This window comes from Triplophysa rosa, linkage group LG6 (assembly GCF_024868665.1).
Source record: "Triplophysa rosa linkage group LG6, Trosa_1v2, whole genome shotgun sequence".
NCBI lineage: Eukaryota > Metazoa > Chordata > Actinopteri > Cypriniformes > Nemacheilidae > Triplophysa > Triplophysa rosa.
This window is the reverse complement of record NC_079895.1, coordinates 15,426,594-15,446,433: the sequence shown is the minus strand read 5'-3', so window position 1 is coordinate 15,446,433 and position 19,840 is coordinate 15,426,594. Positions and strand designations below refer to the sequence as shown.

Genomic DNA, 19,840 nt, shown 5'->3' with positions numbered 1-19,840 from the left:
GATATTCTAATTATATGACCAACACCTGTACATTAGTAATATTTCTACAGCACCATACCATAAAGTGTAACGCTGAACCAGGTTTTTTCACTGCTAAAATATTAAAAGGACATCTTATCAAGTAGAAAAGATGACAAAACAGGTTAGCTACAGTATCTACATCATTTATCAGATAAATGTCTCGTGATCGCTGTGTGATTGAAATCTCTTTTGCATCTGCACTTGAAAAATACAGCCCTGTAAAAAGAAAGATTACACAACAAGAAGCTGTGCGCTGGGCCAAAGCCTACGCATCTTGTGTGTGCAGAGATAATGAGACAGGAATTATCTCCACATGAACTATTAATAGTCATCAAGTCACATCTTGTCTCTTTGGGAGAGCACCAACGTCCTTAGGCTGCTTTAGCCTTCATTCCACTTTTTCAGCGTTCATTCATTTTTTTATCTTGTATAGATCATACAAGATTTGGAGGTTTGGGTATTTCTTTGTCTTACACATGATTGAACCAACAGAGATGCCAGAATCAGTTTGGATTTGCTGTCATGCTGTTACCTATATCTGTCACTTCTCATTTGACTTTAATGTGCGGTACATCTCCTTCCATGTAGAGGCTGGATTAGCCCACTTTTCCCGCGAAGGGCAGGCTGCCAGAACTGACCCAGTCCTGGATACAAATATCCCCTTCTGATGAGCAAAGAAACAATCCAGCAATGAATACAATACTCAACAGTGAATCACTTTAAAATGTAACGTATCATAGTAGATAGTGAGAGCTGTGCTGCTGTGTAGTGATGCTGTTGTGTCATCACCCTGGATTTAGTATGCAGAATAGAAATACAAGATGCTCTTTGCCACCCCCATCCCACCCACCACATCTACAAAGGATCAGCGAAGGTGCTATAAAAAGGAGACCCTGACAACTTGGTAGAGCTGAAAAGCCTATCTTTATCAGCATCAGGTACTGTAGGACAAACAATGACACCGGTAACTGCATACTGCATATCTCTTGCTAACACTGTCTTCCTGTAAAAGTGGGCTCTGCTTGAAAGCATGAAGGATTTTGGAGATTATCCTCTTCACACTTGATGCAGGATTTCTCTCTTTTCTCAGAAGCTGCTTTGTTAAATAGATTCCAGGACATCTGGCCCTGACCACAATAATACTGTGCAAATCTCTGTCACACTACAAGTGGTCCCTGCATTCTGATTCCACTGTATTATGTAATAATAATAATAATAATGATGATAATAGCTTTGGGGATCACTTTTTATTTTCTTTAGATTTAATTTTATAGACTAAATACATCTCATGGCATAATCTAGTGTTTTACTTCAAAATGGTAAAATTGCATGGCATTCTCTTTATGGTTCACTTTTTTAGAAAGTTCAGACTAATCGTGGTATTGTATACTTTGTGTCTTTCTTTAAGGCCAGTGCAATGAAGAGGTATTTGCACCGTATTTTCAAACTTGTCCTCAAACTTTCGTCATGCCTTGCTGGCAAACATCTCTGTGTCTGGCGCTTTAAGTGCCTGTGGAAACGTGCGAAAAAATCTAGAAATGAATGAAACTCAGCCATTCATAAAAATAGGACAGATTCGCGCTTCGATTGGTCGCTGAACGCTTAATACATATTCAATGTAATTCTCGCAAACCATTGGATTACCGATTTGAGTGACGTTTTCCCGGAGCCAATGAGCTTTCAGAGGCAAATGCCTCTCGAGCCCAAGGGAAAACCGAGCAGTCCATTTGCAACACCTCATTCAAGTTTTGCGTATCGGAGAGTGCGCATTTATTGATCCGTATTAGCGAGTGGCAGACATCCATTTGGGATTAAATCTGAAACTGTGTTTCTTTTTCAGTCCGTTCCGAGAGTGCACGGCATCAGTGGGGTGAGTTTAACCCTCAAATTTTCACACTTTTATCGCTGATATGTCTGAATGGAAAGGGTTGTTTCTACGCGGCACGTAAGTTTATCATGGGCTTGCAACTGCAAACACATCTCTCCTTGGGGAAAAACGAACGCCATTTTCTCCTAGAGAGGGTTTATACTATTTTGCAACCATTTTAATGCATGGAATTTGGTCTTGATATTTTGTTATTTTGCAACGTTTACTGGAGCGTGTGTGCTTGGGATTAGCGCACTAACTTGACATTTATAGGTGGGGTCAGTGCAACATGAACGGTGTAACGTTATGGTTTTATGAATGGAGGTCTCTCTTTCCCCCCGCGGATCGAGTTTCACTTCATTGAGAAAAACAAGAGGCCGTCAGGGGGCTGAGAGCGGGAGGAGGTGGTCTTTATCCCTGCTCCATCCTATCATCATTACTTTTAGCTTTTAATTGAAGGGTAACGTTAGATGTCTCAAAAGTGCGCAATGTTTATTCTTTTTTTTTTACTGCGGTTCAAATTTTTAGTCGTTTTTGTACATGGGCATGTGGTTGTTTTGAGTTTTTAATTTTTAAAAATTGCGAAGTTTATTGCGTCATGACAAAAGTGCGAACTGGTACGTTTGATCAGATCTGTTCTTACGTTACTGTACGTTAAGCAGTAAGATAAAAGCTTTGCGACTTTAGTTTTCCGTAAATTTATGATATTTTTAGTTATTTTTTATATTTTAATCAAATAGTTTTCATAATAAAGAATTTCATTCATTATATGATTACATGTCGATATAATATAGCCTACATACTTTAAAATAGTACCGCGTTTAAATAATAATTACAAAATAGTTTTGGTAACAAAGTTGTATTTGTTAGCGTTGGTAAATGCATTAACTAACATGAACTAACAATAAACAATATAGTTTTCAGCATTCAAAAACGTTTTTTAATGTAAATTACTGTTAATACAATTTTTCACGTTAGTTCATGGTGCATTAACTAATGTTAACAGTTACAACATTTGATTTTAAAATGTATTAGAAAATGCTGAAATGAACATGAACTAAGAATAATAAATGCTGTAGAAGTACATTGTCATTACATGTTAGCTAATCCATTATAAGTAATGTTAACAAATACAACCTTTTATAAAATGTTACCAAATAATTCTAACCCTTATGTCTAACTATTATTATTATTGCTAGTAATAATATTTTTAGAATGGGACTTAACAGAAACAGCAGGATATCTTCAGTAAAGTGAGCACAGAGTCGTCCCTCTTATGAGTTTATGTTTTAGGGTTAGCTCGTAGCTTTCCTCATGGTAGATTTTAGACAAAATTTAAGCTTTATTGTATTATATAATTTGTACGCAATCATAATGTAATGGTCCTTCCCTTCATAGTCTAATCGCAGTCCCAGATGGTTGACTTTGCTTATGTAAGCTTTACATTCATCTTTGCTGTGGATTGCATTACACAGCTCTCTTGCTCTTTTTTGCGCTCTCTCTCTCTCTCTCTCTCTCTCTCTCTCTCTCTCTCTCTCTCTCTCTCTCTCTCTCTCTCTGTCTCTCTCTCTCTCTGTCTGTCTTTATACGTATGCTCTGTCAGAAGACATGTTGTGATGGATAACAGAGGGAGAAGTGGGTGGTTGAGTATGCAGGATCAGATGGATCTGAGGGTTTTGTCATGTCTGTTTACAGGGTTTATTTGATGTGGGACACGCTGGTGAAATCTGCCCAGTAGGTTTGTTACATGATTGATTGTTTTATTTCTCAGAGATAACAGAAGACTTAAAGTGGCACTATAAAAATCGCTTTTAAGCGAAGACCCTGTTCTGGGAGCCTTCTTGAAGACCCTGGTAACATGGACGGATTTTATGACCAGCAAGTTCCTTTTGTGGTTACACCTAATGTAAGTATTTATTTTTTGCTTTTTCATTTTATTTTTGTCATTAGTTGGACTTGATAACACTGACCGTAGTGTTTTTCCACAGCAGAATTCATTACAAGTAGAGGAAACATACAGCAGGCCATTTAATGACAGAAAAAGAAAGTTAGTGGAGACTGAACTCGCTCAGGATACAGAAGGTAAATCTGACATGACATATTATTAACAGCAAGATATATGTTGTAGACAGCCTTTAATGTATCACATTTTTGGATAAATCTCAGTGGCTTTTCTCAGACTCTCTTGTCTTTATTTGTTATCTGCAGAACTTTTCCAGGACCTCAGCCAGCTGCAGGAGATTTGGATCGCAGAAGGTAATGCACTGTTTTAATGTTTATTGTGCTTTGTCATGCAGCTATCAAACATTTATATTTAGATTCATAAATATTTCTTGTAATATTTGCACATATTTGAGTATTTCTAAGAGAACACACAGCTGTTTTATTTTTCTAAAACTTCTGGGCATTTAAACTGGTTTGCTGCACCAACCTTGCAGCAGTATTCAGGAAGTTGGCATCAAAATGGCTGTTCTTGTTTAGATGAAAGGAACGTACACAGATTTGATGTTTTCTGACAAATTAACATTGATCTGCAGATTGTTCAGCAGCAGGGGGCATGTTTGCAACTTTGTTCAATCTCTCCAATTTCTCTCTACAGCTCAGGTGCCCGATGACGAACAGTTTGTCCCTGATTTCCAGTCGGAGAACTGTGAGTTTCTCAAGATTTATAATTTATTTATTACTTTGACGATGTATTTGGAGGTAGTCCAGAGAAGTCTAGTTATTATTCATATCTGTCTCAAATTTAAAGCCAACGTTGGGGAACAAAGGATAGCTTAACTAAAGATGATGTCAGGTGTGGATGGAGTAGTCAATTAAATTTGTTGAAGTCTTACTAAAGTGAGTTAAGCTCACAATATAATCCTGCATATTGGATAGTTTTATTATTCATTTGGTTTTCTTCGGACATTCCCTCACTCAATGCAATAACCCATTTTAGTGCTTTGATTTATGAGGACTTAAATGGTGTTTCCTCATCCTTTTAGTCTTGCCTAAATCCACCACCTATTTTTTCAGAGTAATAAGCCGTTTGGTATCGGGCATCACATGAGCCAAGCTCCTTATCAGATTTCACACGTTCATGCACTCAGTTCAGCCTCTGGAATGGAGCGGATTCCAACGGGCAGGGTGAGAGGAAAGGCTTCCTCTTTTGGCCTTCTGAAACCCACCGAATCCACAGCTCCTGAACTCTCCATTGAGAGCTCTCAGTCCAAAATCACTCAGGCCAGGCCATAGGAATCAGAGCCAAAGGAAATACTTGAGGAATTCTCAGTAGAGCGTTTTGTGCTTCCCCCTTTTTTTGCCTCCTAAGTTTGTTTTTGTTTTCGTCTGATGTTGAAGCTGGGAGACAGTGTGTGTAGTCTTATATGTCAGGGCATGTGTTTATAGTCCAGTTCTGCCACACTGTATATTATGAAGGTCAATGCTTTGACATGCTATTTATATGAGACACTGTTATAACATATAAAACTGTTCGTTTTTTGTTTGCGTTTGTTTGGACGGATTCCAAGCTTTTCTCCTAGTCTATTCAAAATCAATGGGTGGCCCTCAGGTCATCTGGTTGTCACACGGCCCCCACATGTACACCCTCCCAGTGCCATATCAGGACTGGCCTCTTTTCTAACAAATAACCCTGACTGGCAGAATTACACTCATTTTGGAGATTATTTAATAGAGGAGCTATGGGAGGGAGTGCACCTTTGCTCTCAACGCGTTCATGTGCCAACCGAATGGCCTCTTAAAGCCAGTGCCGCCTGGGTGATTTATCTGGCTCGAGTTCTGTGGATCCAGTTGCATCTGCCATTATGTGGCGCCGGATATGAGATCTCGATGCAGAGATCCAGGGGCTAATGGTTACAGTGCGGGGAGGAAAATCATTCACGATCATTGAATTACGACCGCACTGATTCATGAGTATTGACTCTGCTATGATGGAAATCTGAGGGGAGCGCTTTGATTGCATGCATCGTTCTGCGCCGCGTTGCTGATGGACAGAGCGAAGAGCTTTTAAACCTCGCAGTCAATTGTCATTACCCGTTAAGTATGGCAGTTTAATGGTGGAGAAGAATCTCCTTATGAGGCATTTCGCTTCACTTGTGTGGATGCTTCATTGTTGCTTCTTTTTTGCTTCACAGTGATGTTTCATGGCCCACCACCAACCAAGATCAAACGGGAACTGAGTCCCTCCAAAGAGCTCTCCCCCTGTAGCCAAGACAGAAGTCCCATGCTGTATGGAGAGAAGTGCCTTTACAGCTACAGGTATTCATCCATTCATTCGTCCATCCATCCATCATTGATCAAATCAAAGTACGTCCTTGATGATTTACTTGTAAAGATGACTAACTTTCCTGATTCCTTCAATGCAGTGCCTATGAAAGGAAGCCCTCAGCTGGGTACAAGCCATTGACTCCTCCCTCAACGCCCGTCTCACCGTGCGGTTCTGCCAATCCTATTGGGACACACCCCCTGCACGAACAGACTCCTCCCCCTGTCCCCAATACAACATTAGGGCAGCATCTTCTTCACAGGCTGCCTTCGATGACCAAGTCCACACCCGGCCAACCGACACTCCCTCACCACAGCCAGAGCCCACCTTTTGCAGTGCCCTGTCCACCCCTGAACCGTGACGCTCACTTCAATGCTGAGCCTAGGTTAGTTTCTGCATTTTAGTTGGACTTGAACTTGTGAACGTACTATATGTATATTTATAAGAGCACTATATAGTATAGGCAGATGACCTTTCATCTATGCTAAGTTTACAAGGTCAAGATATGTTCCTTGTGGTGTAGATCACTCGGATGTTGTATTGCAGTAGCGTTAGCACTCCGCTGTGAGGGGGCTGTAATAATATGACCCCCGTGGGAATAGATTGGCTGGGAATCTGGCCTGCCACCTGTAGCAGAATTCCTGGGAGTTTACAGAGGAATGTGTGGCACATCATTTACAGCCAGTAGCGCAATGCCTGCAACTTCCGTTTCAGTGGAAGATGACTTTAGCTGCTTCTTTATTTATCCCATGATACCCAGACATCTCTATTACATTGTGCTTGTGCTTATGACTTAATAAACGTTATCATCAAAAGCATGTATTTTTCCAGATATTGTGCTTAATCTGATTTATGAATGTTGCTTAATTTGCCCAAAAGGTTTCAGCGACAACTTTCAGAGCCCTGCCTTCCGTTCCCGCCTGCTGACACCCAGGGAAGACCCAACTTCATGCCACAGGTCCCAAGCACTTCACCTAGAGATGGAAGGCCACCTTACCATCGCCAAATGTCCGAGCCCCTAGTTCCCGTGCCTCCTCAGGGCTTCAAACAGGAGCTCCTAGACCCCCGCTATGCCGAGCAGGGTGTACCCAACATGGGCCCATCCCAGGCTTTCCACTCGATGGCCATCAAGCAGGAGCCGCGAGACTTCTGCTTTGACTCTGGTGAGGATTCGTGAGAAAAAGATTATGGCTTCTTTAGGGTTTTCAGAATGTGTCAGGCAGGTTTGGCTTGGCTTCATGAGAGCTGTCTGGGTGAGGGCATGGAATGCTTTATGTGTGCTTGCATGGGCCTGCGACTTTTAGCAATGTTTAGTGAGGTGTCCACGTACAAAAGCACGTACACATGCACGTGCATACACTTTTTGAACCTTGCGTGCAAAGAAGAGCCGCTCTGACAAGGCTTGAGTGAGGGACATACCTTTAGTGCAGTGTTATTAATAAACTATTGTTTACAATAATAATCAAATAGGTATTTGGGGCAGTCGTGGCCGGTTCGATTCCCAGGGCCGGCGGGTAACGACTGAGGTGCCCTTGAGCAAGGCCCCTACTAGCTCCCTGGGCAGCTGCAGTGATAGCTGCCCACCTCTCCGGGTGTACGTGTGTTCACCACTGGCTGTGCGTTTGTTCACTACTCTCTGGATGGGTTAAATGCAGAGGTCACATTTCGGGTATGGGTCACCATATCTGACTAATAGGTTACTTTCACTTTCAAATAATAAAAAGTATTTGAAGATATTATTTGGGCTTTCACATTGAACAAAAATTGCATTTAGTTGCATTTAGAGATCATATGTGACCCTGTCTGTGAAATCCAGGTTAAGTCGCATGAAAGTAGAAGCCATAGAAGTAGTTATAGCCATAAGAATTATGCAAATAGGTAATGTGCCTTTATTGCTGCAAAAAATATTATATGATATATTTTTGGATCAATGACTTTTTATTTGTAATATGAAGAAAATGAATAGATGAACACTTTAGATCTCACTCAGTCAATTTTAAATATATCAAGGTTATATTAATGTAAATCACAAAAAATCCTCTTCAGTTATGTTTGCCAGACCGGGTCACATATCCTGGTTCATTTTACCCAATTCCAGATTGGTAATAATCCAGATCAGGATTTCGTTTTCTTCTGTAAAATCTGAAAAGTCTGCTACGACTAATCATTAAGTTATATGCTCTACTGTCTTGAGCTTCTACCTCCTCTGCTCATTTGGTCATCTAACATGTGAACCATACATTTAATCTTTTTACTGTCCCTATACTTATATGTTTGAAATCGTTTACGTGTCACATTCATAGGAAGAGTAGTATTACATTTGTACGAGGCAGCCAAACTGGGTTTTTAATATGTATGGCAGCCTGACAGATGATGCAATCAATGAGAATGCTCAGAGAAAAGCCGGAAAGGGGCGAAGTGTCCTGCCGATTCGCCAGGACACTCGAGGACAGATAAAAACTGATCCAGTATCTTGACATGGTAGCTAATCCTATTTGGTGACTCAGTAGACTCATTGCTAATGGCGCATGTTTCTTTGGCGTGTTGATATGAGCTTTGCCAGTCCTATCAGATGCATGAGATCAGACAAGCCAAGCAAAGCTCGGCTATTCCATCAATCACTAGTGTTTTTGATCTGGCCTTATAGTGTTCCATTAAAACATCTGTTTATATATCAAATCTGTAAATATTAATATGTAAATTAGCACTTGTTTTGTTGTATTTTGTTTAACATTTTACTTTATTATTTGTATCTTTTTTTAATAATCCTCTTCTGTTCATGTTGTTTTGCAGAAGTGCCTAAGTGTCAGTCTTCATTTGGGAGGGCAGCAAGTTTCTACCAAAACCATGAGAGTAAGTGACAGCTGCATTTATACGTTTAATACTCACTGTGGCTTCATCATTCAACAGAATAGAATTGAATCCTATGATAATCTAACAGACTTTATCTATGTCCCTTTGTAGACTTCTCATTTGACAGAGATCAGCAGTTGTATTATGACGACACCTGCGTGGTTCCGGAGAGAATTGAAGGTAAGACTTCACAATAGATCACACGTAGGCATGTAGATCGTTAAGTTAATTTCAAAACCATTTTAGTGAGGCTGCTGGTTTTTATGTCAAGTGCTCCGTCTGCAATATTCAGACTTTACTAGGACATCCCTCCCCCATTTTGGTTGAGGAGAGAGCTATCATAGTGGTGTGAAATGAACACGGTCTCCACATTAGCTGCATTTGTGTCTGGAATTTCTCATCTGCTTGCTCGTGCACCTCTGGGCAAACTCTAATTCTCATAATTTTCCCCCTGACAGGGAAGATAAAGCAAGAGTCCTCTGTGTTTCGTGACGGCCCGCCGTACCAGCGCCGTGGCTCCCTCCAACTTTGGCAGTTTCTGGTCACGCTCCTTGATGATCCCGCCAACGGCCATTTCATTGCCTGGACGGGACGTGGAATGGAGTTCAAACTTATAGAGCCAGAGGAGGTCAGCTATTCTTTCGTTTACTTTATTCATTCTCATACTTGGCAAATCCAACATGCGGAAATTATATTTCTCCTGCGCTTTTTTTCAGGTGGCTCGACGCTGGGGCATCCAGAAGAACAGGCCGGCCATGAACTATGACAAGCTGAGTCGCTCCTTGCGTTACTATTACGAAAAAGGAATAATGCAGAAGGTAAAGGCAGGTTCACCTTGGTTCACTCTATACTGAAATCATAAATATTGGTCTAGTTGTCCTTCCAAGCTTAACATCTCCTGTTTGTTGCTTTCAGGTGGCTGGTGAGAGGTACGTATATAAATTTGTGTGTGATCCCGAGGCCCTCTTCTCCATGGCCTTCCCAGACAACCAGAGGCCCAACATTAAAGCAGATCCTGACAGCCTCGCCGGCGTGGATGAGGACACACTTCCGTTGACGCACTACGATGATGGGGCTTCGTACCTGGTAGATGGTGGTGAGCAGTGCGTCGCCGGGATGCCTTTTCCTGACGGTTACGTGTACTGAACTGTTGATCTGACTGAAACACATCTGTCCCTGTTGCCTCAACTCCTGAACTGTCCACTTCCAGATTAACCCTCCCTAACATATAAAAGAATGAGGAGATATCTGCAAGACACTTTAAGAAGCCTAGAAGGATGTCGAGGAAATGAGCAAAGACGGTATCCAGCGCTCAAACCTTCCTCATGGCAAACGGTCAATGCTGTGAAAAGAAACGGTTGAGCTGGAGCAGAACGGTGCTTGAAAGACTGACAAATCTCACTGCAAGAATTGTAGCAATTCTGTTTTTGACAATCCGCTTTTTAAAGACAATTGGTAACAAATTATTTAGAGACATGTTAAGATAACCCTTCAATGCAGCACTATTTAATAGTTGCCTTTTTGGTCCCAATTTAATTTTGTGTTTCCTCCGAACCATGTAGACAAGAAGTCAAAAGGGCTTTATTTTGCAAGGAGGATAAAAAACAACCCATTTGTTTCTTGTTAAGACTTTGTTAAGGCTGGCTTTTATACGTTTTGTTTAAACGTGGACAACTTTAATGATGCTGAGGATTCCTACAGAACAATGTTTTATTTTTTGTATCGTTGGTTCTGAATTCTTTGTCAAGTGTTGTTTTGTATTAACTTTTTTTGTTTCGTGCTTGTTAACCCAAGAGTTGATGTAAAGTTCAACCAGAGGCACTCTAAAGTATATTTAGTCAACTTCACAGGACTGTTAACCAATTGTTAAACATATTTCTTTATGACTATAGCTAATTCTTTTGTTTTAGCTCCCCAAAATGCCAAATTTTAAATATAGAGTTGATATTATTTTCTCACATGACAACATTCAAAAGGGATGCACTAGTCAGAATTTCTCCTTGATGACTCTTGAGTGTAAGTTAAGTTAAGATTAATTTAGCATATATCATAATTTCTGGCATATATTATTTTGTCATCGTTGATTTTAATGCACCAGGAGAGCAGGATTATCAGGGCCTTGCATGCAATAAGGTAAACAAATACATTTTCAAGTTGACAAAAGACCACTGCTTCCTTTTGCATGATGTACTCAGCTGTCCACTAACATATCGCTTTATGCTGGACAAAAAAGAAATTGTGGAGTTTCTGCATTTGTATTCTCTCGTTTCTTTCTTTTTTTGGAAAGATGAACTTATATATTTTTGCAAAGTCTGCATTTATTTGAGTTTATTGAATAAGCTGTATAGTTCTGCCTGTAACAGATTCTCTATGTATGTTTTAAATGGATCCCTGTGTGGCAGTGAATGCACACCGCTGGTTACCGGACACCTTTTCCTGGTGGGTTCGAGAGCAGTGCCTTTAAATGAGAGGTGCAGCTTATACATGAACAGTTTTCTCATTGAATGAGGGGCTTGTCTCAACCGCCACCACAGAAAGGTTGTCTGCACTTGTACAGGCTTAACCTTGTCCCCTCACAATGTGTACCTTACACTGCTGAGCTTATAATCTGTACTGGGTACAATAAACTGTCCATTCTGCTTCATTTGCACTCTGGCGTTTCTCTTTGTAATCATCTGTTTCACAATGGGTAACCTACTCCTGTGGAGCATACTGTTTCAAGTTATCTATACTGATTCATTTGAAAATAATAATTTTCAAATGTGTGAGATAAGGCCGTTCCTAGATAAGCCTGGAGGTAATGGGCTGGCAATTGCTTTCTTGCTCTGAATCTGAAACTCACTATTGATCAGTCTCTATTCAGTTAAAGGCCTTTTGCTGTCCCAAGGGCAACACTGGCCTTTCATCAGGGCTTTATATGGTTAGCTAATGTGCGTCTGCTCATAGTCATGCTTCTATCTATGATTATTTAATAACTTCTCAGCTTTGGATGCATGAGCAACCTTAATTATTTATCCAAATACACATTGTTTGCACAGTTGTTTTTCACTAAGGCTTTATAAATTAATTGTCTTTTGGATTAGAGTTTTTAAATTCAATAACTACATATGCCTACACTGATGTCTAGTTGCAGTGCATTGGCATCTATTGCACTTTTCAGGCACATTTGGGATGGTTGCAGATTTGCAGGTCTCTGCTAAGTTTTGCTTCAGGACCCAGATAGAACATCATCAAGTGGCGACCTAGTAAAGTAGCAACATTTTTGAGTGAAATTAAACAAAACGACCTTAAATTAAAGTTGAAATTAGAATGAAATGTATTATTAGCATGACAGACTGTAAACAATAGTATGGTTATTAAGGCTGAATCGAACAATTGGTGGTTTTAAATTTTAAACGCCTATTTAATTTGGAAATCCAGTACATTTTACATTGTATTTTAATTTTAAAACACATTTTAAAATACAAATACAAAGCCTGTTTATCACTGCAGCTGAACCCATATGAAATATGCGTCATAATGGGTCAACATTTATTTTGCTTTGCAGAATTTCATTTGTTTTTTGGGTATATCATGCCATGTTGGCATCAGTTTTCTATTTTAAAAGAGGAAAAAAAAGTGTGATAATAAAGCATGCACGTTTTTGAGAGAACATACTTTGTAGGATTTCTGTGAATTAAAATGTGCAAACCAGAAGCAATAATAATATTAATATTTTTCCATCTTTTGCATGAAATTGCCCGACTGCATATGCCATTTTATTGTTAAAGAAACACCCAAACCTTGAAAATAGGTAAAGGAGTAGTTCACTTCAAAATTTGCCCCCATTGACTTTCCATAGTAATTTTTATTCCTACTATGGAAAGTCAATAGGGGAAATTTTAAAGTGAGCTACTCCTTTAAGACCAATATGATTCCAGTAGCCAAAAACAGAGATGTTATTGCTGTTCACCGTGGCAACACCCCCTACCCCATCTGCTCCAGGAAGCTACTTAACCTTTGAACTCTCCTAGGTTCCTGTAAATAACTCTTTAGTCAACACAACGATTTTATTTGTAGTTTATTTTATACTATATAACTTACTAATGTTACAGGGAGGAACAGCATATTGCTCTCATGCAAAAAAGTTAATGGGGAGTTCCATCAACATATATTTTGCAGTGTAGTCTGCTAATGACTGTGTTTTAGTGATGTATTGATTTCACTTAGCAAACCCGACAGCTAATGCATACCATTTGCTTTGAGCACATCTTTTAGTACAATGGAGCAAGATAGAGCTGAGGATGGGCTGTGACGTGACCTAAATCACCATTCACCGCTGTTTATTTTCCCTTGTAAGCAGCTGTCATACTGCTGAGACACAAACGGATTAAGACATGAAAAAAAATCATTTTAATAGTTCGATTGATTTTACTTAGTTTTACTTAAATATAATTGCCGTTGTTATTACACGGTTAGAATCACACACTAGCAGCGGGCGAGAAATTAATCGTGCTATGTGTTCCCTCTAGTGGCCATACTTGTAACTCCATTAACGAAACCCTGGTCGGTGGGTGTGACCAGGACTCTTAAAACATGAACTAACAACTATCTAAAGAGAGCACAGAGGTAAATGTTCAATACACAGTTTTTTACTTATCAAAATGTAGTTGGCTGTTTCAGAGGTTACCTGTAAATAAAAACCATTCATGATTTAGGAAACGGGTTACTTTTTTTGTAGGGACGTCTTGCTACTAGGGTTGTCACGGTAACATAAACATATCTTAATATACTATACCTTATGAAATATCACGATACATAGTAGTATTGCGATGCTGTGTCATGTTCATAATTAAAATCTACAAAATAGACAAAAATTACTTAATACGCAGATCTAAATGAAATATATTGCATTTAGTGAACTGTATTATACTGCACACTACAATATTTGTAGTATTAACTGTAGCAATTGGATAGGTTTTAGCAAATACTGTAGAATACTTTAATATTTACTGTGGTAAGATTTAAAAACAATATAGTGTCTAGTAGTTTTAGCAAAGTTTACTGTAGTAACCACTAAATATTTTTTTAAACATTGGAACTAATTCAATCAATGTGCTACAAATTGCATATACAGTATATCAATGCTTATAAAGGAAAATGTAAGGCTTATTTTAAATGTGACTAAAACGGCCAGTAGATGGCGGCATTTTTTTTGTCAGTGAATCATTCAACCAACTCATTCAAAACAGCTGATTCATTCAAGAACGAAACAAGTGTCTTGATGAATGACTCACTGAATCATTATCTCGTCCGAGTCGTTCAAAACACGGATTCATTTAGGAGAGAAACACCGCAAAAAGACAGTTTAAAGTGTTCAAAATAATTAACGTAAATGCGCATATGCAACAGTAGTTACGGCACTACCGTTTTAATAAATAGAGCGGCATCGCGGAAATTTTGAAGCTAATTAGCATCGCGATGCTACCGTAGCACCGGTACACCGTGCAACCCTACTTGCTACTAGAAGCCCCGCCCTCCTTAGTTACTGTTGCTACGCCTGTCAAGCTTTCACGCCTGGCTGTGTGTATGCACCGGTGTCAGACATTCCCAAGTAGATAATTAGTCATTTTTGGCGAACATGTGAAATATCTGAGAGAGCAAGACAAAAGGGACTGCAGGATGCATTCGAGGGATATATCCACGACATAATATGCAACCGATTAGAAAATAATTTAATCAAAATTGAAGCTAAAGCCTATGAATGATAACATTCTCCCGTTTATATTTTAGTAGCGCGCCAGGCTACTGCTCACACGTCGTGGGTCTAATCTACGCCTTGGACCTGGCAAGAGCCAGAGATGCTGAGCTGAGCCATACATTATCAACAACACAAACAAATTTCCGTCTTGCCTTTAATCATCTTATTTTACGTTAAAATATATGCATTATGAACAAAGAACCGTCATTATTTCCAAGCAATGATGTGCTGAGTTAGTTAACATAGGTGTTTTTGTTAATCCTGTCGACCTTTAGTGGGACATTCTAAAACGCTTAACGTACCTAAACAGCGATAAAGGAAAACCAATTTTCTGTCAAATTTTACTTCTAATAAACGCATGCTGCTGTCAAAAGAACGAGCTCTTGGTCCGCGGATAAAGTAAATATCACGTTAAGCGTTCTCACCATAGAAGTCCATTATAAGAGAAAACAGCTTAACGTGGTTTAGACAAATTTCTGTCATTTTAGTTGTAATTAATACTTCAAAAGCCACCGTGCATTGTGTTAAAAAGTGCAGTAGCACTGAAACCAATATTAAGAAATGAGGCTGAAAGGCAATAAAGTTGCCAACTCCTGGCTTCAGTGTTGTTACATCTAGCTGAATAGCCTGTGGAGCAAACTAGAACAAAACAGCACAAATGTTTCTAAAAGCTCTGATAAACAGGGACAGAAATATAAATGAGATGATACAGTGCGTTGTTTAGGTACGTTACGCCACGTTAATCTGTTTCCTTATAATGGACTTCTATGGGGGAGAAAATGCTTTACGTGGTATTCACTTTATCCGCGGAACAAGAGCTCGTTCTATTGATAGCAGCAAGTGTTTAATACAAGGAAGGTTTGACAGAAATTTGGTTTTCCTTGGTCGCTGTTTAGGTACGTTAAGCGTTTTTCACGTTAAGCGTTTTAGAATGTCCCACATTTAGTTGTGAATGAGGCCTTCCACACTGCTTGATCCACGTCCGGCATTTCTCCCCTTGGCTTTTAGGTTTCGGGAAGGGTAAAAAATTCCACCACCACGTCCAAACTTTTAGGATACTGGCTATCAGATTTACACAATCCATACGCACAACGCTTCAGCATGTTTCCCTCCATAAAATGGGGTGTGTGGTTTATATGGGGTGTGGTTTATGCATATGCATTGCAAACTAAGCAAACTGACAGGAGAACAAACGTGTATACACTCGCCTGTGTTGTGCCGAAAACACACTCCCCGTCAGATTATGCACCCCCTTCAATAACACGCTGTCCGATTGGCTAATTCTATCCCCTCCCCACACCCAATCCTAACCCCTCCCCTAACACCTAATCCTCACCCTAACCATTGTGGGGAGGGGGGGTGCATAATCTGGCAGGGAGTGTGTTTTCGGCGCAACACCTGCCGTCTGGCTAAAATCCCATTGAATTCAGGCGTCAGACGTAAGATATGAGACGTCAGACGTCACGGTCACGTGTCGGAGCTGCGCTCGAAGTGCACGAGACGTCGCGGGTGTATGGCGTTCCATACGGTCGGACGTGCCACATACTTTGAAAGGATTTTTTTTACTTGGCGTCTGGACAAACGTACGCGTGGACAAACGTCTGGATAAACGTACGTGCGGAAAGTTCAGTTTTCATATTTTGTGGATTGTAAAACAGTGTAGACACTATTAGTAGTAAATGAAGAAATAAATGTTTATATAGTTGTGTATATATGTGTATTTAATTGTTCCAGGTGTTAGTTGCTGATCTTTTATGTGTGTGTTAAAGGTGATAGCCTAATTGCTGCCTAGGTAATTTAAAAACTGAAGAAAGGTACAAATAAAAAAAGGTTGTTTTTATTATTTATTACGTTTAAACTGGTCATAGCCTGATTTTAACTTACATGTTAAATGTACTGTTCTATGGGTTTCTTAACACTCCCTCCCTCCCATCTGTACTGTTTCTGCTTCATGTCTCCTCAAATCATTTGATTCAGACCAGTTCATTAATAGGGACTTAAAGATTTGAAATGGTTTTCTCATACAAAAGAAACCCTGATGTGAACCCCTGTTTTAAAGGCCTACCGTAGCAGAACAAGAAACATATATAGCCTGGGATCATATGTAGCGCAAAATATGACATGCAGACCCCAGACCTTTGAGCAACTGAAGACGTACATCAAGCAAGAATGGGAAAGAATTCCACCCACAAAGCTTCAACAATTAGTGTCCTCAGTTCCCAAATGCTTATTAAGTGTTGTCAAAAGGAAAGGTCTTTTGGAACGTGTTGCCGGCATCAAATTCAAAATGAGTGATTATTTGCAAAAAACAATGACGTTTATCAGTTTGAACATTAAATATCTTGTCTTTGTGGCGTATTCTATTAAATATAGGTCAAAAAGGATTTGCAAGTCATTGTATTCTGTTTTTATTTACGTTTTACACAATGTCCCAACTTCATTGGAACTGGGGTTTGTACTTGTTGGACAACTCATAACTGAGGCCATACACTGTCTTTACACAGGACATTTTGCATTGTTGAGCTGTTTACATCATCTGACTTCACACGTGAAGAGCATCTGTAAGAGTGTATACTGTTCACACATCACATCACTGCAGATTTTAAACTAAAATTGACCTTTTTCAGTTATTCATAAAAACAAAGCAATCTTTGGACAGGACTTCATTCTCTTCACTCTTCTGTCTGACACTGCTCAACACCAGGTGCTTTATGTCACGTTCTTAATTTGAGGTTACATTTCTTCTGGTTATTTCATCAGCCTAACAGCTCTGTTATTTCATGGAAAGGGTTAATACATCGGTCCTGATGTTGTACTATCAGACACAGTGACAAACACGTTTAAAGCAAAATCATACAAGCAACAGTAATATCACAATGTTTTAACCCAGCTAACACTGCTTTGTGACAAATTCGGCATGAATACGCAATGCCACAGACAACATTGTCTTCTCTGACACAGCCCAGTGTCTAGCATTAAAGTATAATGTTACTATTTGCACCTCGGTATTGTTGTGCATAAAACATTATGCAATAATAACAGAGTGTAAATCATTATATTTATAAAAATGATTATAATGATGGCAACTTATTGAGATATTAAAGCCCTACACCTACCCCTAACCTAAACTTTATGAATAAAAGTGAATTTTATGTCTTAAATCAATTCTATTGGAAACAAATGCCTTTGTGATCTGTAAAGTAATAGAAAAAGGTTATAGAGCATTTTCAGCAAGAGGTGGAATTGAACCCCGCTCTCCCATGCCAAGCATAGAGACTTTTCACCTTACGCCACTTGAATCTCTACTTAAAACTGTGTCGTTTTGACACTTTCTCTTTTGCCAACAAGGCGGGCTATTTGTACTAAGTTCATTTATCTGCGTCTTTACAATTGCTGTAGACAAAATCTGCTTACTGTGTGATTTAATTTACCTTTTCCTAACCAGCTACGTTAAGTAATACAACTGACTTTCTGCATTCCAGTATTAGAGTTCTACTATATAAGCAAACATATTGGTTATTTTTTTGTGGTAACAAGCAGAAAGTTACTTCAGACCACACAGCGCAGACGTCGCGTAACTTTCACGTAGTTTCTCACGCGATAGGTGGGGCGACGAAAGTTTCACGCTTCTTATCACACGTCATTGGTCACGGCAAAGTACGCGACCATCGACACGACTGATTGCTTAGTTTGCAATGCATATGCATATACCACACCCCATAAACCACACCCCATACTCCCTCGAAAGCTTGACAGACCTCCCCGCGCCTAGTTATGGTTGCTAAACCACGATTGGCCTGTGGCGGTTTTCGGGCGTGGCTTAGCGAAGGGTCAATTGAACAGCAGCATCATTACCTGGCGCCACGCCTAATCAGCTGTGTATGCTAGGAATGAGGTGCTGATGCGTCCAGAGCTGTTCTCCTTCTGATACCGATATTACAGCTGTTATCTACGGTTTTTCAAGTGTTATCGTGTGAGTTTTTAAAACATGTGGTTGCCTGTCGTGGTACCATATGTTTTTGAACCATATTCAAACATATACGACAACCGTTCTGGCAGAGCGGTGACTCCGATGAATCCCTTCGACCAGCGTATGTATCGCGCGGTGAACGAAACCGTTGGTAAGTTGACAAACCAAGCCAAACAAACAATGTGGTCAGTCAGAGCCTCACTACAGGTAATTATCCAAAAACATTAAACCAGTCATCCTCATTTGGCGGGCCGGATCCTGAAATTTGCTTCGTTCCATCCGGACGAGACATAGTCTAAAAACAAATTTAAAACATTTGACTATTTAAGTTGTTTAAATTGAGCCGTCTACACAACAGAGAATCACATCACGCGCTCTTTCGAACAAATATGTAATTGATCTTTTGATTTATTTAGATCCTCTAATATTTTTATTTAACGTTAGCCAAGTGCGCTTCATTTTAACCCCTTTCCGCTCCGCGCGCAGCTTCTCCCGCCAAAGAGAGCAGCAGACATCTTATTTTAACAACAGAATTTCAGACACGCAGAGCAGGTAAATTGACACAAAACCGTAAACAAAATGCAGCAATAGTAAAGTATTTGTATCTTTCAGCCTGTTTACTGTTTGCTATATGTCTCCAACCTTTCAATCAGTTTTGTGATGCTTTATGACAATAACGTTTTTATCTACATCAGGGCTTGACATTAAGCATTGTCATGTGGTTGTCCTTCGGACAAGTAAATTTGACATTCACTTGTCCGAGTACAAACATTACTTGTCCAAAGATAAAAAAAATGATATTTCATTTGAATTATAATATAATATAATCAATATAATTGTTTCGGATTTAGATTGGTCACGTTTGCTTCTAAACATTTTAACTAGTGTCCGCTTTGGCCGCCTGAATTTGGTTATAGGCCTACTCTCCGTGACTGCTATAAAACAATGGCAAGCAGTAATTATTATTAGTGTTAAGGCTGTAAATTAACTTTTTTTGCACATAGCACTGGTGCTAGAGAGGTTTAAAGTTTGGTAGCACAGGCAGAAATGTGCAAGTGTAGTTCATTATGAATAGGCAGATAACTGACAAAAGACATTAATGTTACATACAGATGGATAAAT

At 39.5% G+C, this 19,840-nt stretch overlaps 2 protein-coding genes across 5 annotated transcripts in view; both read left to right on the top strand.

Moving 5' to 3' along the window:
• Positions 1-1,756: 1,756 nt before the first annotated feature.
• On the top strand, positions 1,757-11,652 carry etv5a (ETS variant transcription factor 5a). 3 transcript variants are annotated; one of them, XM_057336290.1, is made up of 13 exons: positions 1,757-1,891; positions 3,660-3,794; positions 3,880-3,970; positions 4,097-4,144; positions 4,488-4,538; positions 6,025-6,148; positions 6,256-6,540; positions 7,035-7,318; positions 8,949-9,008; positions 9,120-9,188; positions 9,467-9,636; positions 9,725-9,826; positions 9,924-11,652. In XM_057336290.1, exons 2-13 carry the CDS (start codon positions 3,747-3,749, stop codon positions 10,152-10,154), a joined length of 1,563 nt encoding a protein of 520 aa, XP_057192273.1. In that variant the 5' UTR covers positions 1,757-1,891; positions 3,660-3,746; the 3' UTR covers positions 10,155-11,652. The 3 variants fall into 3 exon arrangements, with proteins under 3 accessions (XP_057192273.1, XP_057192271.1, XP_057192272.1); XM_057336288.1 differs by having other exon boundaries at positions 3,877-3,970; XM_057336289.1 differs by having other exon boundaries at positions 3,864-3,970.
• Positions 11,653-18,659: 7,007 nt separating this feature from the next.
• Positions 18,660-19,840, top strand: part of rbm44 (RNA binding motif protein 44) — a 30,418-nt gene continuing 29,237 nt past the window's right edge. For both annotated transcript variants that reach the window (XM_057336248.1, XM_057336247.1), the window contains exon 1: positions 18,660-18,869. In XM_057336248.1, the coding sequence (XP_057192231.1) occupies positions 18,737-18,869 (133 nt within the window). In that variant the 5' untranslated portion in view covers positions 18,660-18,736. The remainder of the gene's footprint in view (positions 18,870-19,840) is intronic.

What these genes read in the sequence shown, in the direction of transcription:
- etv5a (XM_057336288.1), top strand. Translation starts at nt 3,747, where the DNA reads ATGGACGGATTTTATGACCAGCAAGTTCCTTTTGTGGTTACACCTAAT. An exon ending in ACTCGCTCAGGATACAGAAG is followed by an intron (nt 3,971 to 4,096) that starts GTAAATCTGACA and finishes TGTTATCTGCAG; the next exon opens with AACTTTTCCAGGACCTCAGC. An exon ending in TTTCTACCAAAACCATGAGA is followed by an intron (nt 9,009 to 9,119) that starts GTAAGTGACAGC and finishes GTCCCTTTGTAG; the next exon opens with ACTTCTCATTTGACAGAGAT.